The 27712-nt window shown below is 44.8% G+C and overlaps 1 protein-coding gene across 1 annotated transcript; it reads left to right on the top strand.

Annotated features, from left to right (window-relative positions):
- LOC121559426 (lysophosphatidylcholine acyltransferase 1) lies at window positions 1-27687 on the top strand. The gene is made up of 12 exons (XM_041872650.1): window positions 1-447; window positions 5452-5564; window positions 6595-6655; window positions 13285-13343; window positions 16774-16808; window positions 17707-17761; window positions 21059-21141; window positions 22436-22561; window positions 25608-25761; window positions 25999-26097; window positions 26348-26489; window positions 26770-27687. The coding sequence occupies exons 1-12, from the start codon at window positions 219-221 to the stop codon at window positions 26973-26975; spliced, it is 1362 nt and encodes a 453-aa protein (XP_041728584.1). The 5' UTR covers window positions 1-218; the 3' UTR covers window positions 26976-27687.
- The last annotated feature ends 25 nt before the right edge of the window (window positions 27688-27712 follow it).

The following is a 27712-nucleotide window of genomic DNA, read 5'->3' as shown; positions in this document are numbered from 1 at the left end:
CTCCTGCACATTGTACTGTCTGTCCTCTAAATGAACAACATTGTTTGGTTCTGTCTATCCTCTAAATAAACAACATTGTTTGGTTCTGTCTGTCCTCTAAATAAACAACATTGTGTGGTTCTATCCTCTAAATAAACAACATTGTGTGGTTCTGTCTATCCTCTAAATAAACAGTATTGTGTTGTTCTGTCTACCCTCTAAATAACTAAATGTAACAAATGTCTCCCTCCAGGTTTGTGGACATTGCTCTGAGGACCATCATGCGGGTCATGTGGTTTGCAGGAGGTTTCCATTGGATGACGGTGAAGGGGCGCCAGGCGCTACCGGCGGAGGCTCCTATCCTAACCCTGGGACCCCACTCCTCCTACTTCGACGCTATCCCCGTCACCATGTCCATGGCCTCCATCGTCATGAAGGCAGAGAGCAAGGACATCCCTGTCTGGGGCAGTGAGTAGCATTCTCTATGTCCCTCTGTCTCACTGTCTATTTCTCTGTCTCTCTCTTGTTATCTCTGTCTGTGTCCCTGTCTCTCTCTCTTGCTCTGTCTGTTTTCATTCAATTTCATTCAAATGGCTTTATTGGCATGGGAAACAAGTTTACATTGCCAAAGCTAGTGAAATAGATAATAAACAAAAGTAAAATAAACTATCAGAAATTAACAGTAAACATTACACAAAAATTTACTCTCTTTCTGTCTGACTGTCTCTTTTCCTCGATCTCACTCTCTCTCTTTCTTTCTCTCTCTTTCTTGCACAACCCCAATTAAATCTGTCGCAACCCTGTAGCTCAGTTGGTAGAGCATGGCGCTTGCAACGCCAGGGTTGTGGGTTCGATTCCCACGGGGGGCCAGTATGAAAAAATGTATGCACTCACTAACTGTAAGTGGCTCTGGATAAGAGCGTCTGCTAAATGACTAAAATGTAATGTAAATGTGAAACCCAAACCCCTCTGCACTTGTGTGATATCTCTCAACACTGCTGCCCAGTCTGACACAGTGTATCTGAGAGAGCGAGAGAGAGCGCTAGAGAAACCGCTGGAGAGAGAGTGCTAGAGAAACAGCTGGAGAGAGAGTGCTAGAGAAACCGCTGGAGAGAGAGTGCTAGAGAAACAGCTGGAGAGAGAGTGCTAGAGAAACAGCTGGAGAGAGAGTGCTAGAGAAACAGCTGGAGAGAGAGTGCTAGAGAAACAGCTGGAGAGAGAGTGCTAGAGAAACCGCTGGAGAGAGAGTGCTAGAGAAACAGCTGGAGAGAGAGTGCTAGAGAAACAGCTGGAGAGAGAGTGCTAGAGAAACAGCTGGAGAGAGAGTGCTAGAGAAACAGCTGGAGAGAGAGTGCTAGAGAAACCGCTGGAGAGAGAGTGCTAGAGAAACAGCTGGAGAGAGAGTGCTAGAGAAACCGCTGGAGAGAGAGTGCTAGAGAAACAGCTGGAGAGAGAGTGCTAGAGAAACAGCTGGAGAGAGAGTGCTAGAGAAACAGCTGGAGAGAGAGTGCTAGAGAAACAGCTGGAGAGAGAGTGCTAGAGAAACAGCTGGAGAGAGGGTGCTAGAGAAACAGCTGGAGAGAGAGTGCTAGAGAAACAGCTGGAGAGAGAGTGCTAGAGAAACCGCTGGAGAGAGAGTGCTAGAGAAACCGCTGGAGAGAGAGCGCTAGAGAAACCGCTGGAGAGAGAGCGCTAGAGAAACCGCTGGAGAGAGAGTGCTAGAGAAACAGCTGGAGAGAGAGTGCTAGAGAAACAGCTGGAGAGAGAGTGCTAGAGAACTAGAGAGAGGGAGCTAGAGATGGAGAGCTGGAGTAAGAGAGTTGGATGACTGCCAGTTCTGTAGTAGCCCATATAAAGCTTATCTTAAGTCAATGTTACCTTGTGCTACTAGGCCTGTACTATAGACAAGTGAGCATTTAATTCCTCTAACCTGTGATCTTTGCTCACACAGAAGAGAATTGGGAATTTACTAACGCTTTATTATAGTTAAGTAGAATTATAACTGTGTTATACATTTGCTAATATCCATAGAGCCCTATGAGGGAAACCTTTTACTGCAGTGTTGTTGGCCGAGTGTCAAGCCGGGATCTAATAACCTCCTTAACATCTTCTTAGGGTAACCAGGCATAGCTGAGGGATTGTATTTGTACATCAATTGTGTTCAGCAGCAGCAGCAGGCCTAGTCTGTAATATAATCATGTTGGCTGTGCTGTGTAGTTCTAGCCTAGCTCCCTGGGACTAATGGCTGTGATGTGTAGTGGCTAGGCTAGCTCCCTGGACTAATGGCTGTGATGTGTAGTGACTAGGCTAGCTCCCTGGGACTAATGGCTGTGATGTGTAGTGGCTAGGCTAGCTCCCTGGGACTAATGGCTGTGATGTGTAGTGGCTAGGCTAGCTCCCTGGACTAATGGATGTGATGTGTAGTGGCTAGGCTAGCTCCCTGGGACTAATGGCTGTGATGTGTAGTGACTAGGCTAGCTCCCTGGGACTAATGGCTGTGATGTGTAGTGGGATAGGCTAGCTCCCTGGGACTAATGGCTGTGATGTGTAGTGGCTACGCTAGCTCCCTGGGACTAATGGCTGTGATGTGTAGTGGCTACGCTAGCTCCCTGGGACTAATGGCTGTGCTGTGTAGTGTCTAGCCTAGCTCCCTGGACTAATGGATGTGATGTGTAGTGGCTAGGCTAGCTCCCTGGGACTAATGGCTGTGATGTGTAATGGCTAGCCTAGCTCCCTGGGACTAATGGCTGTGATGTGTAGTGGCTAGGCTAGCTCCCAGCACTGATAAACAGAGGAATAACTGTGCTGTGCAGTTTAGGCTAGCTAGAATAGCTCTCCTGGACTCCCAGCTGTGCGGTGTAGGGTAGCTAGGCTAGCTGTACTGTGTAGGATAGCAGTAGCTAGGCTAGCTGTAGTGTGTAGGGTAGCAGTAGCTAGGCTAGCTGTAGTGTGTAGGGTAGCAGTAGCTAGGCTAGCTGTACTGTGTAGGGTAGCAGTAGCTAGGCTAGCTGTATTGTGTAGTGTAGCAGTAGCTAGGCTAGCTGTATTGTGTAGTGTAGCAGTAGCTAGGCTAGCTGTACTGTGTAGGGTAGAAGTAGCTAGGCTAGCTGTACTGTGTAGGGTAGCAGTAGCTAGGCTAGCTGTACTGTGTAGGGTAGCAGTAGCTAGGCTAGCTGTACTGTGTAGGGTAGCAGTAGCTAGGCTAGCTGTACTGTGTAGGGTAGCAGTAGCTAGGCTAGCTGTACTGTGTAGTGTAGCAGTAGCTAGGCTAGCTGTCTGGGACTCCCAGCATAGCACAGACAAACAGAGGAATAATTGAGGAGACATTGATGGATAACATCAGCACTCATACATCACATCACCACGATGACCATAATCACTTTATCACACCAGCTACCCAGCCCCAGCCCTCAGCCTCAGACCTATAACATATATTTTTTATTTTAACCTTTATTTAACAATGACGGCCTACACCGGCCAAACCCGGACAACGCGGGGCCAATTGTGCGCCACCCTATGGGACTCTCAATCACGGCCGGTTGTGATACAGCCTGGAATCGAACCAGGGGGTCTGTAGTGACGCCTCAAGCACTGAGATGCAGTGCCTTAGACCGCTGCGCCACTCGGGAGCCCAAGATTCCTCAGCCCCTGGCCTTATACTCAAGCCCTAGCCCTATTCCGCTCTATAGGTTAGATATCCCAGCCCACGTCACCCTATAGGTTAGATATCCCAGCCCCATGTCAGCCTATACTCAGCCTTTACCCCAGCCCTCAGCCTCAGTCCTATAGACGCCCCAACCCTATATCCAGCCTTTACCCCATCCCTCAGCCTCAGTCCTATAGATGCCCCAACCCTATATCCAGCCTTTACCCCATCCCTCAGCCTGTCCTATAGATACCCCAGCCCTATACCCTGCCTTTACCCCAGGCCTCAGCCTCAGTCCTATAGATACCCCAGCCCTATACCCTGCCTTTACCCCAGTCGCAGTCCCAGCCCTAGCCTTATACCCCAGCCCTATACTAACCCAGCTACCAGAGACAGGCTGAACACTACAGGGTCCAGGTCTATAGTACAGTAGTACTGACCCAGCTACCAGAGACAGGCTGAACACTACAGGGTCCAGGTCTATAGTACAGTAGTACTGACCCAGCTACCAGAGACAGGCTGAACACTACAGGGTCCAGGTCTATAGTACAGTAGTACTAACCCAGCTACCAGAGACAGGCTGAACACTACAGGGGCCAGGTCTATAGTACAGTAGTACTGACCCAGCTACCAGAGACAGGCTGAACACTACAGGGTCCAGGTCTATAGTATAGTAGTACTAACCCAGCTAATAGAGACAGGCTGAACACTACAGGGTCCAGGTCTATAGTACAGTAGTACTATCCCAGCTACCAGAGACAGGCTGAACACTACAGGGTCCAGGTCTATAGTACAGTAGTACTGACCCAGCTACCAGAGACAGGCTGAACACTACAGGGTCCAGGTCTATAGTACAGTAGTACTGACCCAGCTACCAGAGACAGGCTGAACACTACAGGGTCCAGGTCTATAGTACAGTAGTACTGACCCAGCTACCAGAGACAGGCTGAACACTACAGGGTCCAGGTCTATAGTACAGTAGTACTGACCCAGCTACCAGAGACAGGCTGAACACTACAGGGTCCAGGTCTATAGTATAGTAGTACTATCCCAGCTAATAGAGACAGGCTGAACACTACAGGGTCCAGGTCTATAGTATAGTAGTACTATCCCAGCTAATAGAGACAGGCTGAACACTACAGGGTCCAGGTCTATAGTACAGTAGTACTGACCCAGCTACCAGAGACAGGCTGAACACTACAGGGGCCAGGTCTATAGTACAGTAGTACTGACCCAGCTACCAGAGACAGGCTGAACACTACAGGGTCCAGGTCTATAGTACAGTAGTACTGACCCAGCTACCAGAGACAGGCTGAACACTACAGGGTCCAGGTCTATAGTACCGTAGTAGTCTCTGATATAGAGAACATTGAGACCTGTGTCAAGGCAGTGGAAAGTGAAAGTGAAAACCATGACTAGAAGTGTTCTTTAAGAGTGAACCCTGTATTGAACCCTGTAGTGACCTTTATGTGACTTTCACTCAGGAAGTGTTGTTAGAGTCAGAACAGTAACAGTTACAGTTCTGTAAATGAAGGGAACTAGACAGGGGTGGTAAAACACTGACCCTAATAGTAGATAACTGCTGCCTGTAAACCTAACAGATCTTCACAAGTAGGCCTATTAGGTATATATGTAGAAAATGTTAGCTAAGCATATACCTTTAACCAGGTCCTAGATCTGTTTGTTCTATCATTCCAAATCCTTGTCACGTTTCGCATGACAAGAAGTGGCAAGGAGTGGAATGCTGGTACCCTGGCTAATATACCTTGTGGGGAGTGCCCCAACAGTAGTATGTTTCTGACTGTTGTGTGACTCCTGTCCTCCAGCTCTGATCAAGTACATCAGACCAGTGTTTGTCTCGAGGTCAGACCAGGACTCCCGTAAGAAGACTGTTGAAGAGATCAAACGCAGAGCCCACTCTGGAGGAGAATGGCCTCAGGTACAGTTTAATATCTCTCTTTCGCTTTCTCCAGCTCTGTCTCTCTGTATTTCTCTCTATCTGTATATCTCTCTCTTTCGATCTCTCTTGATCGATCTCTCTCTCTTGATCGCTCTCTCTCTTGATCTCTCTCGATCTCTCATTCTCTCTCTCTTTCTCTTTCTCTTTCTCTCTCTCTCTCTTTCTCTTTCTCGATCGATCTCTCTTGATCGCTCTCTCTCGATCTCTCATTCTCTCTGTCTCTCTCATTCTCTCTCATTCTCTCTCTCTCTCGATCTCTCTCTCTCTCTCGATCTCTCATTCTCTCTCTGTCTCTCTCATTCTCTCTCTATCTCGATCTCTCTCTCTCTCTCATTCTCTCTCTCATTCTCTCTCTTTCTCTCTTTCTCTCTCTCTCTCGATCTCTCTTTCTCTCTCTCTCTCTTTCAATTTCAATTTCAATTTAAGGGCTTTATTGGCATGGGAAACGTATGTTAACATTGCCAAAGCAAGTGAAGTAGATAGTAAACAAAAGTGAAATTAACAATAAATATTAACAGTAAACATTACACTCAGAAGTTCCAAAAGAAAAATACATTTCAAATGTCATATTATGTATATATACAGTGTTATAATGATGTGCAAATAGTTAAAGTACAAATGGTAAAATAAATAAACATAAATATGGGTTGTATTTACAATGGTGTTTGTTCTTCACTGGTTGCCCTTTTCATGTGGCAACAGGTCACAAATCTTGCTGCTGTGATGGCACACTGTGGTTTTTCACCCAGTAGATAAGGGAGTTTATCAAAATTGGGTTTGTTTTCGAATTCTTTGTGGATCTCTGTAATCTGAGGGAAATATGTGTCTCTAATATGATCATACATTTTGCAGGAGGTTAGGAGCAAACAAAGAACCATGATCTGCCGTTCAGCAAACAAACTAGATTTGGAGAACAGCCACCTAACAATGTTCAGTATGTACCCAATTAGATTAGTACATTACCATGTCATCGTGTCTAATAATGTTACAAATGCTCTCCTCTCTCCAGATAATGATTTTCCCAGAGGGGACGTGCACCAACAGGTCCTGTCTTATCACATACAAACCAGGTATGTTATTGAGATAGGACAGTGAAGACAGACAGCAAAGGTAGGAGAGTTTGAGAGACAGAAGGGCCCGGATCAGAACCCATGTTGACTGGTACCACTAGGCTATACATGTTGGATCAGAACCCATGTTGACTCTGGTTCCACTAGGCTATACATGTTGAATCAGAACCCATGTTGACTGGTACCACTAGGCTATACATGTTGGATCAGAACCCATGTTGACTCTGGTTCCACTAGGCTATACAGTGAGGGAATAAAGTATTTGATCCCCTGCTGATTTTGTACGTTTGCCCACTGACAAAGACATGATCAGTCTATAATTTTAATGGTAGGTTTATTTGAACAGTGAGAGACAGAATAACAACAACAAAATCCAGAAAAACGCATGTCAAAAATGTTATAAATTGATTTGCATTTTAATGAGGGAAATAAGTATTTGACCCCCTCTCAATCAGAAAGATTTCTGGCTCCCAGGTGTCTTTTATACAGGTAACGAGCTGAGATTAGGAGCACACTCTTAAAGGGAGTGATCCTAATCTCAGCTTGTTACCTGTATAAAAGACACCTGTCCACAGAAGCAATCAATCAATCAGATTCCAAACTCTCCACCATGGCCAAGACCAAAGAGCTCTCCAAGGATGTCAGGGACAAGATTGTAGACCTACACAAGGCTGGAATGGGCTACAAGACCATCGCCAAGCAGCTTGGTGAGAAGGTGACAACAGTTGGTGTGATTATTCGCAAATGGAAGAAACACAAAATACCTATCAATCTCCCTAGGCCTGGGGCTCCATGCAAGATCTCACCTCGTGGAGTTGCAATGATCATGAGAACGGTGAGGAATCAGCCCAGAACTACACGGGAGGATCTTGTCAATGATCTCAAGGCAGCTGGGACCATAGTCACCAAGAAAACAATTGGTAACACACTACGCCGTGAAGGACTGAAATCCTGCAGCGCCCGCAAGGTCCCCCTGCTCAAGAAAGCACATATACAGGACTGTCTGAAGTTTGCCAATGAACATCTGAATGATTCAGAGGAGAACTGGGTGAAAGTGTTGTGGTCAGATGAGACTAAAATCAAGCTCTCTGGCATCAACTCAATTTGCCGTGTTTGGAGGAGGAGGAATGCTGCCTATGACCCCAAGAACACCATCCCCACCGTCAAAGCTGTGCCCTGGACACCATATGTGAATTGATTGCCCCCCATCTATCCTCAGAGTTCGTACTGCTTGGTGACCTAAATTGGGATATGCTTAACACCCCGGCCATCCTACAATCTAAACTAGATGCCCTCAATCTCACACAAATTATCAACGAACCTACCAGGTACAACCCTAAATCCGTAAACATGGGTACCCTCATAGATATCATCCTGACTAACTTACCCTCTAAATACACCTCCGCTGTCTTCAACCAGGATCTCAGCGATCACTGCCTTATTGCCTGCGTCCGTAACGGGTCCGCGGTCAAACGACCACCCCTCATCACTGTCAAACGCTCCCAAAAACACTTCAGCGAGCAGGCCTTCCTAATTGACCTGGCCCAGGTATCCTGGATGGATATAGATCTCATTCCGTCAGTAGAGGATGCCTGGTTGTTCTTTAAAAGTAATTTCCTCTCAATCTTAAATAAACATGCCCCATTCAAAAATACAGAACTAAGAACAGATATAGCCCCTGGTTCTCCTCAGACTTGACTGCCCTTGACCAGCACAAAAACATCCTGTGGCGTACTGCATTAGCATCAAATAGCCCCCGCGATATGCAACTTTTCAGGGAAGTTAGGAACCAATATACACAAGCAGTTAGGAAAGCAAAGGCTAACTTTTTCAAACAGAAATTTGCATCCTGTAGCACTAACTCCAAAAAGTTTTGGGACACTGTAAAGTCCATGGAAAATAAGAGCACTTCCTCCCAGCTGCCCACTGCACTGAGGCTAGGAAACACTATCACCACCGATAAATCTACAATAATCGAGAATTTCAACAAGCATTTTGCTACGGCTGGCCATGCTTTCCACCTGGCTACCACTACCCTGGCCACCAGCTCTGCACCCTCCGCTGCAACTTGCCCATGCCCCCCCGCTTCTCCTTCACACAAATCCAGACAGCTGATGTTCTGAAAGAGCTGCAAAATCTGGACCCCTACAAATCATCTGGGCTAGACAATCTGGACCCTTTCGTTTCTAAAACTAGCCGCCGAAATTGTCGCAACCCCTATTACTAGCCTGTTCAACCTCTCTTTCGTAACGTCTGAGATCCCCAGAGATTGGAAAGCTGCCGCGGTCATCCCCCTCTTCAAAGGGGGTGACACTCTAGATCCAAACTGTTACAGACCCATATCCATCCTGCCCTGCCTTTCAAAAGTTTTTGAAAGCCAAGTCAACAAACAGATCACCCGACCATTTCGAATCCCACCGTACCTTCTCCGCTATGCAATCCGGTTTCCGAGCTGGTCATGGGTGCACTTCAGCCACGCTCAAGGTCCTAAACGATATTATAACCGCGATCGATAATAGACAGTACTGTGCAGCCGTTTTCATTGACCTGGCCAAGGCTTTCGACTCTGTCAACCACCGCATTCTTATTGGCAGACTAAATAGCCTTGGTTTCTCAAATGACTGCCTCGCCTGGTTCACCAACTACTTCTCAGATAGAGTTCAATGTGTCAAATCGGAGGGCCTGTTGTCTGGACCTATGGCAGTCTCTATGGGGGGTGCCACAGGGTTCAATTCTTGGGCCGACTCTTTTCTCTGTGTATATCAATGACGTCGCTCTTGCTGCTGGTGACTCTCAGATCCACCTCTACGCAGACGACACCATTTTGTATACATCTGGCCCTTCATTGGACACTGTGTTAACAAACCTCCAAACAAGCTTCAATGCCATACAACACTCCTTCAGTAGCCTCCAACTGCTCTTAAACACTAGTAAAACTAAATGCATGCTCTTCAACCGAACGCTGCTTGCACCCGCCCACCCGACTAGAATCACTACTCTCGACGGGTCTGACCTAGAGTATGTGGACAACTACAAATATCTAGGTGTCTGGTTAGACTGTAAACTCTCCTTCCAGACTCACATTAAGAATCTCCAATCCAAAGTTAAATCTAGAATCGGTTTCCTATTTCGCAACAAAGCCTCCTTCACTCATGCTGCCAAACATGCCCTCGTAAAACTGACTATCCTACCGATCCTTGACTTCGACGATGTCATTTACAAAATAGCCTCCAACACTCTACTCAGCAAATTGGATGTAGTCTATCACAGTGCCATCCGTTTTGTCTCCAAAGCCCCATATAATAGCCACCACTGTGACCTGTACGCTCTTGTTGGCTGGTCCTCACTACATATTCGTCGCCAAACCCACTGGCTCCAGGCCATCTATAAATCACTGCTAGGCAAATCCCCGCCTTATCTTAGCTCATTGGTCACCATAGCAACACCCACCCGTAGTCTGCGCTCCAGCAGGTATATCTCACTGGTCATCCCCAAAGCCAACACCTCCTTTGGCCGCAATTCCTTCCAGTTCTCTGCTGCCAATGACTGGAACAAATTGCAAAAATCTCTGAAGCTGGAGACACTTATCTCCCCTCACTAACTTTAAGCATCAGTTGTCAGAGCACCTTACCGATCACTGCACCTGTACACAGCCCATCTGAAATTAGCCCGCCCAACTACCTCATCCCTATATTGTTATTTATTTTGCTCATTTGTACCCCAGTATCTCTATTTGCACATCATCTCTTGCACATCTATCATTCCAGTGTTAATACTAATTGTAATTATTTTGCACTATAGCCTATTTATTGCCTTACCTCCATAACTTGCTACATTTGCACACACTGTATATATATGTATTTCTGTTGTATTTTTGACTTTGTTTTGTTTTACCCCATATGTAACTCTGTGTTGTTTTTATCGCACTGCTTTGCTTTATCTTGGCCAGGTCGCAGTTGTAAATGAGAACTTGTTCTCAACTGGTTTACCTGGTTAAATAAAGGTGAAATAAAAATAAATAAAAAACATGGGGGTGGAAACATTATGCTTTGGGGGTGTTTTTCTGCTAAGGGGACAGGACAACTTCACCTCATCAAAGGGACGATGGACAGGGCCATGTACCGTCAAATCTTGGGTGAGAACCTCCTTCCCTCAGCCAGGGCATTGAAAATGGGTCGTGGATGGGTATTCCAGCATGACAATGACCCAAAACACACGGCCAAGGCAACAAAGGAGTGGCTCAAGAAGAAGCACATTATGGTCCTGGAGTGGCCTAGCCAGTCTCCAGACCTTAATCCCATAGAAAATCTGTGGAGGGAGCTGAAGGTTCGAGTTGCCAAACGTCAGCCTCGAAACCTTAATGACTTGGAGAAGATCTGCAAAGAGGAGTGGAACAAAATCCCTCCTGAGATGTGTGCAAACCTGGTGGCCAACTACAAGAAACATCTGACCTCTGTGATTGCCAACAAGGGTTTTGCCACCAAGTACTAAGTCATATTTTGCAGAGGGGTCAAATACTTATTTCCCTCATTAAAATGCAAATCAATTTATAACATTTTTGACATGCGTTTTTCTGGATTTTGTTGTTGTTATTCTGTCTCTCACTGTTCAAATAAACCTACCATTAAAATTATAGACTGATAATTTCTTTGTCAGTGGGCAAACGTACAAAATCAGCAGGGGATCAAATACTTTTTTCCCCTCACTGTACATGTTGGATCAGAACCCATGTTGACTCTGGTACCACTAGGCTATACATGTTGGATCAGAACCCATGTTGACTGGTACCACTAGGCTATACATGTTGGATCAGAACCCATGTTGACTCTGGTTCCACTAGGCTATACATGTTGGATCAGAACCCATGTTGACTCTGGTTCCACTAGGCTATACATGTTGGATCAGAACCAATGTTGAATCTGGTACCACTAGGCTTTACATGTTGGACCAGAAGCCATGTTTACTCTGGTACCACTAGGCTATACATGTTGGATCAGAACCCATGTTGACTCTGGTACCACTAGGCTGTACATGTTGGATCAGAACCCATGATGACTCTGGTACCACTAGGCTATACATGTTGGATCAGAACCCATGTTGACTCTGGTACCACTAGGCTATACATGTTGGATCAGAAGCCATGTTGACTCTGGTACCACTAGGCTATACATGTTGGATCAAAACCCATGTTGACTCTGGTACCACTAGGCTATACATGTTGTATCAGAAGCCATGTTGACTCTGGTACCACTAGGCTATACATGTTGGATCAGAACCCATGTTGACTCTGGTACCACTAGGCTATACATGTTGGATCAGAACCCATGTTGACTCTGGTACCACTAGGCTATACATGTTGGATCAGAAGCCATGTTGACTCTGGTACCACTAGGCTATACATGTTGGATCAGAAGCCATGTTGACTCTGGTACCACTAGGCTATAAATGTTGGATCAGAACCCATGTTGACTCTGGTACCACTAGGCTATACATGTTGGATCAGAACCCATGTTGTATCTCCTAGTCCACATACTGCCCTGTATCTAAAACTTTGGACCATTTTTGTGTGGTTTTAGTCAGTCATTTTTTCGCGTTAAATAATTAATATTTACTTTTTTAACTTCCATCATCCCCTCATATAGATGGCATATTGCAATTGTAGCAAACTGTAACCAATGCCAGCCGTGATTTACCATATAGGCTACAAAGCCATGGCTACAGGTTAAACAATTTAGGCATACAGCTCTTTTCTCTCAATCATAACTTTAGGATGGGGGTAAATAACAGTGATTCCCTTCAAAAGGGGAGACACTGAGCTTTCCAACAATGCCAGAATTATTACTGTATTCCTAATATTCAGCAAATATAATTAATATATTGAGAAAAAGAAAGAAATAATAAAACTGCACCCTCAACACATGAATAACAGAGCACATGGGAAAATAAAGCTTCTGATGTGATCAAAGCAACAATAGCCTACATGAAAATAAGACAGAGTCAACATTGTTTCTAGTTTAGGTCAGTTACAATTAAAGTGTCCTGGCTGCGCATCAGTTCAAAAGATTGACGAGTGTCTGAAGTGACCTCCCGGGAGCTGTGTGGGAGAGCCGGGCAGATCAACTCAATCAGACCGCCTAACTGATAGATGTTAATTCTGCCAATGAGAGGATTACATGACATATTCTGCAAAGGACTGCATGCTTATGATTGGACAAAACAGATGAAAGGGAGCTTCATGACCCTCCTGTAGCTCAGTTGGTAGAGCATGGCGATTGCAACGCAAGTGTTGTGGGTTCGTTTCCCACGGGGGGCCAGTATGAAAAATGTATGCACTCACTAACTCTAAGTCGCTCTGGATAAGAGCGTCTGCTAAATGACTAAAAAACAAACAAATGTAATGTCCATTAATATCTAAATAATGATGATAAATGCCATTTAGCGGACGCTTTTATCCAAAGCGACTTCCAGTCATGCATGCATACATTTTACATCTGGGTTAGCTAGTGTCACCGTGGGCCAATGCTCTCCAATACCTTATTTGTATGTGGTCTAGAATATTCTAGTTTCTTAGTTTAGTGGACTGTACTCCAGTATGTGTAATGGTGTTGGTTTTGTCTTGTCACACACAGGAGCGTTTATTCCAGCGGTGCCAGTTCAGCCTGTGGTGATAAAATACCCCAATAAAATGGTAAGAAACCAAACACAACACAACAAAGCAAATAATCTAGCAACACAATACAACATCTAGCTACACAAAAACACCAAGCAACACAATACAACACCTAGCAACACAATACAGCACCTAGCAATACAATACATTATCTAGCAACACAATACAACACCTAGCAACACAATACAACACCTAGCAACACAATACAACACCTAGCAACACAATACAACACCTTGCAACACAATACAACACCTAGCAACACAATACAGCACCTAGCAATACAATACATTATCTAGCAACACAAGACAAGATCTAGCTACACAAAAACACCAAGCAACACAATAGAACACCTAGGCAAACAATAGAACACCTAGCAACACAATACAACACCTAGCAACTCAATACAATACCTAGCAACACAATACAACACCTAGCAACACAATACAACACCTAGGAACAGAATACAACACCTAGCAACACAATACAACACCTACAGTGGCTTGCAAAAGTATTCAGCCCCCTTGGCATTTTTCCTATTTTGTTGCCTTACAACCTGGAATTAAAATGGATATTTTGGGGGTTTGTATCATTTGATTTACACAACATGCCTACCACTTTGAAGATGCAAAATATTTCTTATTGTGAAACAAACAAGAAATAAGACAAAAAAACAGAAAACTTGAGCTTGCATAACTATTCACCCCCTCAAAGTCAATACTTTGTAGAGCCACCTTTTGCAGCAATTACAGCTGCAAGTCTCTTGGGGTATGTCTCTGTAAGCTTGGCACATCTAGCCACTGGGATGTTTGCTCATTCTTCGAGGCAAAACTGCTCCAGCTCCTTCAAGTTGGATGGGTTCCGCTGGTTTACAGCAATCTTTAAGTCATACCACAGATTCTCAATTGGATTGAGATCTGGGCTTTGACTAGGTCATTCCAAGACATTTAAATGTTTCCCCTTAAACCACTCAAGTTTTGCTTTAGCAGTATGCTTAGGGTCATTGTCCTCCTGGAAGGTGAACCTCCGTCCCAGTCTCAAATCTCTGGAAGACTGAAACAGGTTTCCCTAAAGAATTTCCCTGTATTTAGCGCCATCCATCATTCCTTCAATGGCTTTTTCTGGCCACTCGTCCATAAAGCCCAGCTCTGTGGAGTGTAAGGCTTAAAGTGGTCCTATGGACAGATACTCCAATCTCCGCTGTGGAGCTTTGCAGCTCCTTCAGGGTTATCTTTGGTCTCTTTGTTGCCTCTCTGATGAATGCCCTCCTTGCCTGATATTTTTTTATAACCCAACCCTTATCTGTACTTCTCCACAACTTTATCCCTGACCTGTTTGGAGAGCTCCTTGGTCTTCATGGTGCCGCTTGCTTGGTGGTGCCCCTTGCTTAGTGGTGTTGCAGACTCTGGGGCCTTTCAGAACAGGTGTATACTGTATATACTGAGATCATGTGACACTTAGATTGCACACAGGTGGACTTTATTTAACTAATTATGTGACTTCTGAAGGTAATTGGTTGCACCAGATCTTATTTAGGGGCTTCATAGCAAAGGAGGTGAATTCATATGCACGCGCCACTTTTCTGTTATTTATTTTTTAATAATTTTTTGAAACAAGTAATTTTTTTAATTTCACTTCACCAATTTGGACTATTTTTTGTATGTCCATTACATGAAATCCAAATAAAAATCCATGTAAATTACAGGTTGTAATGCAACAAAATAGGAAAAACGCCAAGGGGGATGAATACATTTGCATGGCACTGTAGCAACACAATACAATATCTAGCAACACAATACAACACCTAGCAACACAATACAACATTTAGCAACACAATAAAACACATAGCAACACAATACAACATCTAGCAACACAACACAACATCAAGCAACACAATTAACCTAGCAACACAATACAACACCTAGCAACACAATACAACACCTAGCAACACAATATAACACATAGCAATACAATACAACACCTAGCAATACAATACATTATCTAGCAACACAAGACAACATCTAGCTACACAAAAAAACAAGCAACACAATACAACATCTAGCAACACAATACAACACCTAGGCAAACAGTAGAACACCTAGCAACACAATACAACACCTAGCAACACAATACAACAACTAGCAACACAATACAAATCTAGCAACACAACACAACATCAAGCAACACAATTAACCTAGCAACACAATACAACACCTAGCAACACAATACAACACCTAGCAACACAATACATTATCTAGCAACACAATACATTATGTAGCAACACAATACAACATCTAGCAACACAATAACACCCAGTAACACAATACAACATCTAGTAACACAATAACACCTAGCAACACAATAGCACACAGCAGCAGCACAACACAGCAGCCAGGCTGGTTGGTAAACACCCTCCCTGCTGAGAAGAGCATCAGCCCTGTCATTCTGAATCTATCTCTGTTACAGATATAACTGTGAGGACAGAGAACTGATTTAGTCGTTCTGTGGTTTGTGTATGGTCTGTCTAAGCTGTGTGATATTAACCCCACCTATAGCAGGGTTTCATGGGGACTTCCTGGAAAACCTCCTGGGGTTGACTTGATGTGCCCTTCACTGAGGTCTGGTCGTGTTAGTGTTGGAGCTAGGGCTCTGTCTGTAAACAGCTTGGCTGAACGGTATCTGGACACATGGAGGCCTCCATCGGTGATGCCTGTTTTCTATCTGAAGTTCACATTTCCCTTTCAATTTACACTTCCACTTTTGTTTGTTTTGTGATAATGCAAGGTGTTTTTTGATAGGTTTATGCTGCATGGTGATTCCATGATCATGTAACTAACCTGTAGTTAATGTCAACATCCCCTGTCATAGCATCCCCTGTCATAGCATCCCCTGTCATAGCATCCCCTGTCATAGCAGCCCTGTCATAGCAGCCCTGTCATAGCAGTAGGATAAGAGCTATTGGTGGTTGCACAGGTCCGCCCACACAGCAGGCAGTCAGTCTCTCCTATACCCCTGTGACCACTAACTACCTGGCAACCAATTAAACCACTAACTACTCTATACCTGATAACTAATTTAACCACTAACTACTCTGTACCTGATAACTAATTAAACCACTAACTACTCTGTACCTGATAACTAATTAAACCACTAACTACTCTATACCTGATAACTAATTAAACCACTAACTACTCTATACCTGATAACTAATTAAACCACTAACTACTCTATACCTGATAACTAATTAAACCACTAACTAATATGTACCTGATAACTAATTAAACCACTAACTACTCTATACCTGATAACTAATTTAACAAAGACATCTAGGCTGCTGTTGTTGTTGTTGTGACCTTGTGTTTTTACATTTCTTACCTGGATGAATAAATGTTGAACAAAATATCAAATGTTGTATCTTAGTAAGTTATTTGTCTCTCCTCTCCCATGCCAGGACACCATCACCTGGACGTGGCAGGGGCCTGGAGCGTGAGTCCACTTATTATTCTACTAATGACTGATCCCTGAAATACAGGCCGTTGCCAGGCGTAATGGTGTCTCTCTACTGCACTGGACCAAGAGGATATTAATCCTACTCTATAATCTGGATGGTCCAGTTTTCATACCTCTACTGTACTGGACCGAGAGCATATTAGTCCTGGTCCAGTTGTCATACCTCTACTGTACTGGACTGAGAGGATATTAGTCCTGGTCCAGTTGTCATACCTCTACTGTACTGGACTGAGAGGATATTAGTCCTGGTCCAGTTGTCATACCTCTACTGTACTGGACTGAGAGGATATTAGTCCTGGTCTATAATCTGGATGGTCCAGTTTTCTCAGAACACTGATGACCAAAATACAGGAAACTGTGACTGAGAGAAAGCTGTCCTTGTTATTAGGGACATTTGCTTATCTGGATAAAGCCACAGGCTGAATTGGGATGTGTTTTGTTCTGCTTCCTAAAACATCATGGTATTGATTTTGTTTTGGCTGTGTACCCAGTCAGTCTACCACTACAGTACAGACAATACTGTCTGTGCTGTTAGCAGAAGGTCACAAACAGCCCAGAACTGGAAACAGTGAACAGAGCTGTTTATTATTCTCTTCCAGAAAACTGCTTCAGAACCTTCACCACTTCATCCTGTGTGACTTTATTATTCTGGGTGGTAGAATTATTCTATCACTTCTCTGTCCACTGCCATATAACATACTTTCAGACGGTTGAAGCAAGCACACACATTTTCTTCAGGAAATGTACCCTTTTTATTAATTGTACACTTTTCTGTGTGATCTAACTGTTTTGGCATTTGCTATGACTTGATGATATCAATGTGCACACTATAACCCAATGTCTGAATGTGACAATGTCATTGTTTTTGTTGTAGGTTTAAGATCCTGTGGCTCACACTGTGCCAGCTGCACAATGAGTTCATAATTGAGGTGAGTGCAGACCACTCAGATGATGCTGGCATGTTGCATGCTTCTACCACGTATCAGGAATATTGTTTTGATCAAATGTTAGTGGACAGAGAGATTAAAGAACCACAGGTCTTCATGGATCCACCTGTACCCGATCCGGGACCCGAGCGTGTCCGGATCCAGAATTCTAAATAATGTCACAGGTCTGGGTCAGATCTGATATGATTGTCATGGGTCTCGGGTATGTGTAATTTTAACTGACTGATTCAAACGTGACTGCTGCAATAGAGAGAGAGAGACATTTTATCAAAAGTTAGGAGATATCTAATCAATGGAAGATGGAATTAAAATGACAGAATTAAAAGTTAAAGGAGAAGGATAGGCTACAACGACCAAGAGCCAACAGGCAGGCTGCTACTTAATATTCTGAATGGAGTTGTTGTTATGTGTAACTGTAGAATGAGAAAGCGCACTGCGGCCTCAATTAGCCTAGCTAGCTAACGTTAGCTAGCTTAACTAGCGTCTCCTGGTTTGATGCAGTTAAGACAGGTACTACGTAATCATATTTGATGATAAATAACCTAGCTATGGAAGCTATTAGTCTACTATAGAGCAAGTCGACTTGGTTGGTTGCTGTCTGTCTCTCCCTCCCTCCTCCCCGTGTCACTCGCTCATAGTACGGCCCCTCCCCCGCCTGCGAGAGCCACACCTCTGCCTCTCGTGCTTTATCAGCTCCGGTTAATAAAGTAGCTTAAATGGCTTTTCTGCTGCTTCCCCCACTCGTACCGGACCGGGTCTGGATCCGACCAGGTCTATAAGGAACAGGTCTAGTTGTCCTCGGGTCCGTTCAGAACGGGTCTCTATATTTTATAAATACATTTATGCAACTCGGGTCCGGGTGGGAAAGCCCCAGGTCCATTTCGGAACAGGTGATGACCTTTATAAAGAACTCCTTCAAAGATACTACAGTAGTTGACTTATTTTATACATTAATTTTTAGCGGTTTGTACTGTACTATGTACCAGCACTACAGTTTGTACTGTACTATGTACCAGCACTACAGTTTGTACTGTACTGTGTACCAGCACTACAGTTTGTACTGTACTATGTACCAGCGCTACAGTTTGCACTGTACTATGTACCAGCACTGCAGTTTGTACTGTACTATGTACCAGCACTACAGTTTGCACTGTACTATGTACCAGCACTACAGTTTGTACTGTACTATGTACCAGCGCTGCAGTTTGTACTGTACTATGTACCAGCACTACAGTTTGTACTGTACTATGTACCAGCGCTGCAGTAGGTACTGTACTATGTACCAGCACTACAGTTTGTACTGTACTATGTACCAGCGCTGCAGTTTGTACTGTACTATGTACCAGCACTACAGTTTGTACTGTACTATGTACCAGCGCTACAGTTTGTACTGTACTATGTACCAGCGCTGCAGTTTGTACTGTACTATGTACCAGCGCTACAGTTTGTACTGTACTATGTACCAGCGCTACAGTTTGTACTGTACTATGTACCAGCGCTGCAGTTTGTACTGTACTATGTACCAGCGCTACAGTTTGTAGCTCTTTGGGTAGCTTAGGTCATCAATTAATGCCCATGATTTTAGAATGAGATGTTCGAGCAGGTGTCCACATACTTTTGATAATGTAGTGTATCTGTGTCCAACAGAGAGTTGGTCCCCCCTTTGCTGCTTTAACAGCTTCCACTCTTCTGGGAAGGCTTTCCACTAGATGTTGGAACATTACTGCGGGGACTTGCTTCCATTCAGCCACAAGAGCATTAGTGAGGTTGGGCACTGATGTTGGGCGATTAGGCCTGGCTCGCAGTCGGCTTTCCAATTCATCCCAAAGGTGTTCGATGGGGTTAAGGTCAGGGCTTTGTGCTGGCCAGTCAAGTTCTTCTACACCGATCTTGACAAACCATTTCTGTATGGACCTCGCTTTGTGCATGGGGCACGTAGCGTTCTCCTGGCATCCGCCAAACCCAGATTAATCCGTCGGACTGCCAGATGGTGAAGCGTGATTCATCACTCCAGAGAACCCGTTTCCACTGCTCCAGAGTCCAATGGCGGCGAGCTTTACACCACTCCATCAGACGCTTGGCATTGCACATGGAGATCTTAGGCTTGTGAGCGGCTGCTCGGCCATGGAAACCCATTTCATAAAGCTCCCGACGAACAGTTCTTGCGCTGACGTTTCTTCCAGAGGCAATTTGGAACTCAGTAGTGAGTGTTGCAACCGAGGACAGACGATTTCAGCACTCGTTTCCCATTCAGTGAGCTTGTGTGGCCTACCACTTCGCGGCTGAGTCGTTGTTGCTCCTAAACATTTCCACTTCACAGTAACAGCACTTATAATTGACCGGGGAAACTCTAGCAGGACAGAAATTTGACGAACTGACTTGTTGGAAAGGTGGCATTCTATGACGGTGCCATGTTGAAAGTCACTGAGCTCTTCAGTAAGGCCATTCTACTGCCAATGTTTGTCTATGGAGATTGCATGGCTGTGTGCTCGGTTTTATACACCTGTCAGCAACAGGTGTGGCTGAAATAGCAGAATCCACTAATTTGAAGGGGTGTCCACATACTGATGTGTATATATAGTGTAGTACTTTACTTCTACAGTGTCACACACAAAAGCTCCAATTCCTAAATTGTAAGTGATAATATCAGGATATTATTTGTGGTACCTATTTATTGTCCCTTGCTCCTAGTTCCACTGCTCTGTCCCTTGCCCTAGTTCCACTGCTCTGTCCCTTGCTCCTAGTTCCACTGCTCTGTCCCTTGCCCTAGTTCCACTGCTCTGTCCCTTGCTCCTAGTTCCACTGGTCTGTCCCTTGCCCTAGTTCCACTGCTCTGTCCCTTGCCCTAGTTCCACTGCTCTGTCCCTTGCCCTAGTTCCACTGGTCTGTCCCTTGCCCTAGTTCCACTGGTCTGTCCCTTGCCCTAGTTCCACTGCTCTGTCCCTTGCCCTAGTTCCACTGCTCTGTCCCTTGCCCTAGTTCCACTGCTCTGTCCCTTGCCCTAGTTACACTGCTCTGTCCCTTGCCCTAGTTCCACTGCTCTGTCCCTTGCCCTAGTTACACTGCTCTGTCCCTTGCTCTTAGCCCAGTTAGAGGACCTCAGCCCAGGCCAACCAGTGGGAAAATTTTACCTTTCTGAAAATACTTCAGGCTCACAGCAGAACACCTGTTCTTCTTCTGACAGCCAGGCTTCACTTGGCTGTACCAATAGACTGTAATTACAGTATGTCTAGAAGAGTGACATCCCTCGTTTCTTTCTGTCTGTTCTTCTCACCTCAGTTCCTTCCCGTCTACACTCCATCAGAAGAGGAGAAGAACAACCCTGCTCTGTTTGCTCACAACGTCAGGCGCCTGATGGCCAAGTGAGTCCTGAGACACACAGACACACTCAGTGTAGCATGGCCTCCCATGGGCCTTCACAGGGCCTGCAAGATACCTCAGGCTGAGGCTGCCATGCTTAGAAACACAAGCCTAGAGACAGGAGGACACTCAAGTATTTTAGTCTAATGTGTGTGGGTGGTGTATATTTAAGTTCAACAGCTTCTGATATGGTTTGTTGGTTCACATTGTATGGGCGTGTACTTGTACGTACAGTATTCTTTGCATTAGTAAACGGGTGTACTGAAGTGTGTATATGAGTGTACAGTATTTGCGTGCATGGGTGTACATTATTTAAGTGTGTGGGTACACAATAAATGTGTGTGTGTGTACAGTAAGTTATATTATCTCCTAGTTTACTCTCCTCATGCTCTAGTCTAACTGTCTACTGTTCCTCAGGGCTCTAGATGGCCCCATCACAGACTACTGGTTAACTCTCTCCTCATGCTCTAGTCTGTCTACTGTTCCTCAGGGCTCTAGATGGCCCCATCACAGACTACTGGTTAACTCTCTCTTCATGCTCTAGTCTGTCTACTGTTCCTCAGGTCTCTAGATGGCCCCATCACAGACTACTGGTTAACTCTCTCCTCATGCTCTAGTCTGTGTACTGTTCCTCAGGGCTCTAGATGGCCCCATCACAGACTACTGGTTAACTCTCTCTTCATGCTCTAGTCTGTCTACTGTTCCTCAGGGCTCTAGATGGCCCCATCACAGACTTCTGGTTAACTCTCTCTTCATGCTCTAGTTTGTCTACTGTTCCTCAGGGCTCTAGATGGCCCCATCACAGACTTCTGGTTAACTCTCTCTTCATGCTCTAGTTTGTCTACTGTTCCTCAGGGCTCTAGATGGCCCCATCACAGACTACTGGTTAACTCTCTCCTCATGCTCTAGTCTAACTGTCTCCTGTTCCTCAGGGCTCTAGATGGCCCCATAACAGACTACTGGTTAACTCTCTCTTCGTGCTCTAGTCTGTCTACTGTTCCTCAGGTCTCTAGATGGCCTCAACACAGACTACTCCAGTGTTTCCCGGAACCGGTCCTTGTGACCCTCAGCTATTCCACATATTTGATATATTCAAACACTAAGCCCCCGATTCAACAAATCAAGGACTTGCTGATTATTTGACTAGTTTAATCAGGTGTGCAAGTGTTGGAATAGATCAAATATCTGAAACAGCTGAGGACTGGTTCTGGAAACACTGGACTACTCATTTGAGGACTGTATATCATACTGTATTCTAGTTAACACTCTGTTTAATACTCTATCCTTCCTCTCCAGGGCCCTGGACATCCCCGTCACTGACTACTCCTTTGAAGACTGTCAGCTGGCCATGGCTGAGGGTCAACTCAGACTCCCTGTTGACACCTGCCTGCTGGAGTTCGCCAAGCTGGTCCGGAGACTGGGGTGAGTTGTGGTCAATTCATGCTTCAATTCAGGCTTTAATTCAAGCTTCAAATCGGGCTTCAATTCAGTCAGTTCATGTCAATGCATGAAGTGAATATGCTGGGGAACTAGTTTAGACCAGAGTTGGTGAGTTCAGATTCAGAGTGTTTAATAGTCACATGTACAGTACAGGGTGCCAGGTGTGATTGCAGGGTACAGTGAAAATCTTAGGCTTGGAGCTCCAACTTGCAGGACTGAGTGAAATAAAATAATGAAAATGGTAATAAAACAACAACAGAAACAGCGCTATATACATCATAACTGTAGCAGTGATCAATAAATACATGTCCATTGGGGTGGAGGCAGAGTAAAGACTGTTGAGGGTGGGTTGGAGGACCATAGGGGGGGTAGGAGGGGGAAGGACGTAGCTGACTAGTGGTGGCTATTCAGCTGCCTGATGGTCTGGGGGTAGAAACTATTGGCCAGTCTGACAGTTTTTGCCATGATGCTCCTGTACTGCTCGCGTCTGAGTGAATCAAAAGGGGAGAACAGGGCATAGCTGGGGTCCCTGATGATCTTCTTGGCCTTCCTGTGACACCTGGTGTTGTAGGTGTCCTGTAGGGCAAGCAGTGTGCACCCAATGGTGCGTTCGTCTGCATGTATCGCCCTCTGAAGAGCCTTGCGGTCCGCAGCAGTGGAGTTGCCGCACCAGGCTGTGATGCAGCCTGACAGTATTCTCTTGATGGTGCTCCTGTAGAACACTGTGAGCGCCCTCGGGGACAGGCCGAATTTCTTCAGCATACTGAGGTTGAAGAGTTGCCGTCGTGCCTTCTTCACTACGGTGTCCGTGTGGTTACACCATTTCAGCTTCTCTGAGATGTGTACGCAGAGGAATTTGAAGTTATTGACCATTTCCACGGCGGCCCCATTGATGAAGATGGGGGCGTGTTTCCAGCCTGGTTCCTCCTGAAGTCCACAATCAGCTCTTTTGTTTTGCTAACGTTGAGGGGAGAGGTTGTTTACCTGGCACCACGCCTTCAGAGTGCCTACCTCCTCTCTGTAGTCCGTCTCGTTGTTGTTGGTAATCAGGCCTACTACTGTCGTGTCATCAGCGAACTTGATGATGGAGTTGGAACTGTGTGAGGCCACGCAGTCGTGGGTATACAGAGAATACAGGAGGGGACTGAGGACACACCCTTGTGGGGGCCCCCGTGTTGAGAATCAGTGTCGAGGAGGTAATGTTGCCTACCTTCACCACCTGGGGGCAGCCTGTCAGGAAGTCCAGGACCCAATAGCATAGAGAGGAGTTCAGACCCAGGGCCGTGAGCTTTGTAATGAGTTCAGATGACTAGCTATCTGGCTAAGTAAGGAGTCTGGTAAAAAACAGGTTACTACATTACTTTGGATAAGAAATCCTACTGACCCTATCTCAATGTCATAGTGATGGGCCTATATTAAAACACAACATATTCATCCTAGGATGTGTAAAAAGCGTTGGTGTCAATGTGCAGGTTGTGTGTGTGTGTCTATTTGAACTGTGTATATTTGTGTGTTTTTGTCTTGTGTTAGTGTGTCGTGTTGCAGCTGATTTTGTGCTTACATGACGGTGTGAATATGCAGTCTTAGAGTTATTGTGTTTATGGTAATTGCGCAGGTTGAAGCCGGTTGAAGCTGGTTTTGCATGAATGTGTTTGTCTTAACTGTGCAGCAGGCTCTGTATTAATGTGTTGATGTTACCTGGTCAGGTTGAACCCCAGAATGTAGAGGCTCTGTATTAATGTGTTGATGTTACCTGGTCAGGTTGAAGCCCCAGAATGTAGAGACTCTGTATTAATGTGTTGTTACCTGGTCAGGTTGAAGCCCCAGAATGTAGAGGCTCTGTATTAATGTGTTGATGTTACCTGGTCAGGTTGAACCCCAGAATGTAGAGACTCTGTATTATTGTGTTGATGTTACCTGGTCAGGTTGAACCCCAGAATGTAGAGACTCTGTATTAATGTGTTGATGTTACCTGGTCACGTTGAACCCCAGAATGTAGAGACTCTGTATTATTGTGTTGATGTTACCTGGTCAGGTTGAACCCCAAAATGTAGAGACTCTGTATTAATGTGTTGATGTTACCTGGTCAGGTTGAACCCCAGAATGTAGAGACTCTGTATTAATGTGTTGATGTTACCTGGTCACGTTGAACCCCAGAATGTAGAGACTCTGTATTATTGTGTTGATGTTACCTGGTCAGGTTGAACCCCAAAATGTAGAGACTCTGTATTAATGTGTTGATGTTACCTGGTCAGGTTGAACCCCAGAATGTAGAGACTCTGTAATAATGTGTTGATGTTACCTGGTCAGGTTGAACCCCAGAATGTAGGGACTCTGTATTCATGTGTTGATGTTAACTGGTCAGGTTGAACCCCAGAATGTAGAGACTCTGTATTCATGTGTTGATGTTACCTGGTCAGGTTGAACCCCAAAATGTAGAGACTCTGTATTAATGTGTTGATGTTACCTGGTCAGGTTGAACCCCAGAATGTAGAGACTCTGTATTAATGTGTTGATGTTACCTGGTCACGTTGAACCCCAGAATGTAGAGACTCTGTATTATTGTGTTGATGTTACCTGGTCAGGTTGAACCCCAAAATGTAGAGACTCTGTATTAATGTGTTGATGTTACCTGGTCAGGTTGAACCCCAGAATGTAGAGACTCTGTAATAATGTGTTGATGTTACCTGGTCAGGTTGAACCCCAGAATGTAGGGACTCTGTATTCATGTGTTGATGTTAACTGGTCAGGTTGAACCCCAGAATGTAGAGACTCTGTATTCATGTGTTGATGTTACCTGGTCAGGTTGAAGCCCCAGAATGTAGGGACTCTGTATTAATGTGTTGATGTTACCTGGTCAGGTTGAAGCCCCAGAATGTAGAGACTCTGTATTAATGTGTTGATGTTACCTGGTCAGGTTGAACACCAGAATGTAGAGACTCTGTATTAATGTGTTGATGTTACCTGGTCAGGTTGAAGCCCCAGAATGTAGGGACTCTGTATTAATGAGTTGATTTTACCTGGTCAGGTTGAAGCCCCAGAACGTGGAGAAGGGACTTCAGGAGTTTGGGAACAGAGCCAGGAAGATGGAGGGAGAGAAGCTGCGTCTGGAAGACTTTGCCCATTACCTAGATGTCCCTGTGTCAGACATGCTCAGAGACCTCTTCTCTCTCTTCAACGAGGTAAGGAAACACACTGAATATATCATCATCCCATTAGGAGCTTTGAAGGCCTACGTTACATGTAGGTCAACTTCCAAAAACTCAGAAAACAGAAAAATATGTTACCCCTATATTGTGTATTTTAAAATTGAAATACAGATTTAGATATGAGTTATTACATTTAGATATGTGCTTTGCTAGATTATTTCTAACCAGTGCATTTCCACTCTCACTCTGTTTTTCTCTCTTCTTCTCCAGCAGGAAGACAACATGATAGACATCAGAGAATATGTCATCGCCTTATCTGTTGTATGCAGACCTGCTAAAACTATGGAGACCATGAAACTGGCCTTCAAGGTATGTTCTGCTCCAGCTCTGGTTTCATGCTCTGTCAGGGGGCTTTTAGAGGGCTTACAACCACTGATATTTCTGATGTTCTCCATTTGAGAAGACGTCCTAATGACCTATGGTGTGAGTTGTAGAGTGTGTGTAGTTATGAAAATATGGTCTGAGCGCCAGCTGGCTCAACGGGTGTGAGTGAGATATGAAGGGGTCAGGGTCATCGTGTCATCTAATGTGTGTTGGTTATTATTTGCATATATCCCAGATGTTTGAGGCGGAGGAGGACGGTGCGATCACAGAGGCTGAGTTGGCCTGCATCCTAAAGACAGCGCTAGGAGTAGCTGACCTTAACGTCTCACGTCTCTTCACTGCTATTGACACAGAGGACACAGGGAAACTGACCTTCGGTAAGAAACAACATGTCTTAGCTTGTACTGCCCCCTTCAGTTTAGCTGCTCTTGGAGTATTCGTGTGGGATGATTTTGGAACGCAACAAAGAATATGTCAAAGTTACGTTGTTTCTGTAATCTCTAGTTATTTTTTTATTTCATTTGTAAATATTAGGAGTGTGCCTATCTTTGTAAATATGTACTTGTTTCCTTGTTTTTTTTAATGGCGTGTCACTGCATTTAACTTGCTTGGAATAACCTTACCGTTGTGTCTGGCACCCTCCTGTGGTTGTAACAGACAAGTTCAGGAGCTTTGCAGAGCAGCAACCAAACTTCAGTGAGGACTACCTGTCCACAGACAATACAGGCCTGAATGGCTGCCCTCACCAGTCCAACATCACGCCCAACACCAAGCCCCAGACCAATGGGTTCTGCCCTGACTTCAGCCCGCCAGACAACCCCCACAGCACAACGACGGACGGTTCAGTGAAGAAACACAACTGAGTCTGTTAGCCATCTCAGAATCCACCTCTCCTGGTGAGAGAGTGGTGCTGGTGGAGGGGGGAGGGGGGTAGTGTCGTTGTTGTTGATGGGCTATATGTATGGTCAGTCAGATACACACACACACACACACACACACACACACACACACACACACACACACATGATAAATGTAGCCCTTATTAACCGTATCATAACGTTTATGTTGTTAGTTTTATCTTGGGGATCAAACGTTGTTGTTTTTGTTGAGTTTGTCTGTATTTGTTCTGAGAGAGGAACGTGCATTTCAATGCCAAAAGATGGCTCCTGATGATTGAAGAGAAAGAAGCGTGAACACATGAAGGTCAAGCACTTATTACGTTTCCTCCATGTTGGGGTTTGAGTGTGGTTGATACTGACCATGCATGTGTTTAGTGAATTCAGTGTTTTAACTGTTTCTATGTTTAATCTTCTTCTTCCTTATGGCAGCGGCCATTTTAAATGACAGGTTTGAGTCCGCATGGGTTCATTACTGTCAGTGAGCAGTATTGAGGGAATCTGACTGAATAGAACAGCCTTGGAGCACCAATGACATTGTCTGACCCCACTTTGGCTTTGATTGAACTCCATTTCTTTTGGTAGGTCAGATTTGAGGTGCATATGGCTGATACAAGATGTAGGATCTTAATTTGAGCCAGTTTGCTACAGCAGGAAAATAATCCTGCAGCAATAGAAAATGTGAAATATTATATGGATTATAA

This window comes from Coregonus clupeaformis, unplaced genomic scaffold (assembly GCF_020615455.1).
Source record: "Coregonus clupeaformis isolate EN_2021a unplaced genomic scaffold, ASM2061545v1 scaf0436, whole genome shotgun sequence".
NCBI classification, from domain to species: domain Eukaryota; kingdom Metazoa; phylum Chordata; class Actinopteri; order Salmoniformes; family Salmonidae; genus Coregonus; species Coregonus clupeaformis.
Note: the sequence above shows the minus strand (reverse complement) of the source record. Positions and strands in the feature narration are given on the sequence as shown.

Coding starts and splice junctions, on each gene's coding strand:
- LOC121559426 (XM_041872650.1), top strand. CDS start 219: ATGTCTCCCTCCAGGTTTGTGGACATTGCTCTGAGGACCATCATGCGG. Junction 16,809..17,706: donor ACGTGGCAGGGGCCTGGAGC/GTGAGTCCACTT, acceptor TTTTTGTTGTAG/GTTTAAGATCCTGTGGCTCA. Junction 26,098..26,347: donor CCATGAAACTGGCCTTCAAG/GTATGTTCTGCT, acceptor CATATATCCCAG/ATGTTTGAGGCGGAGGAGGA.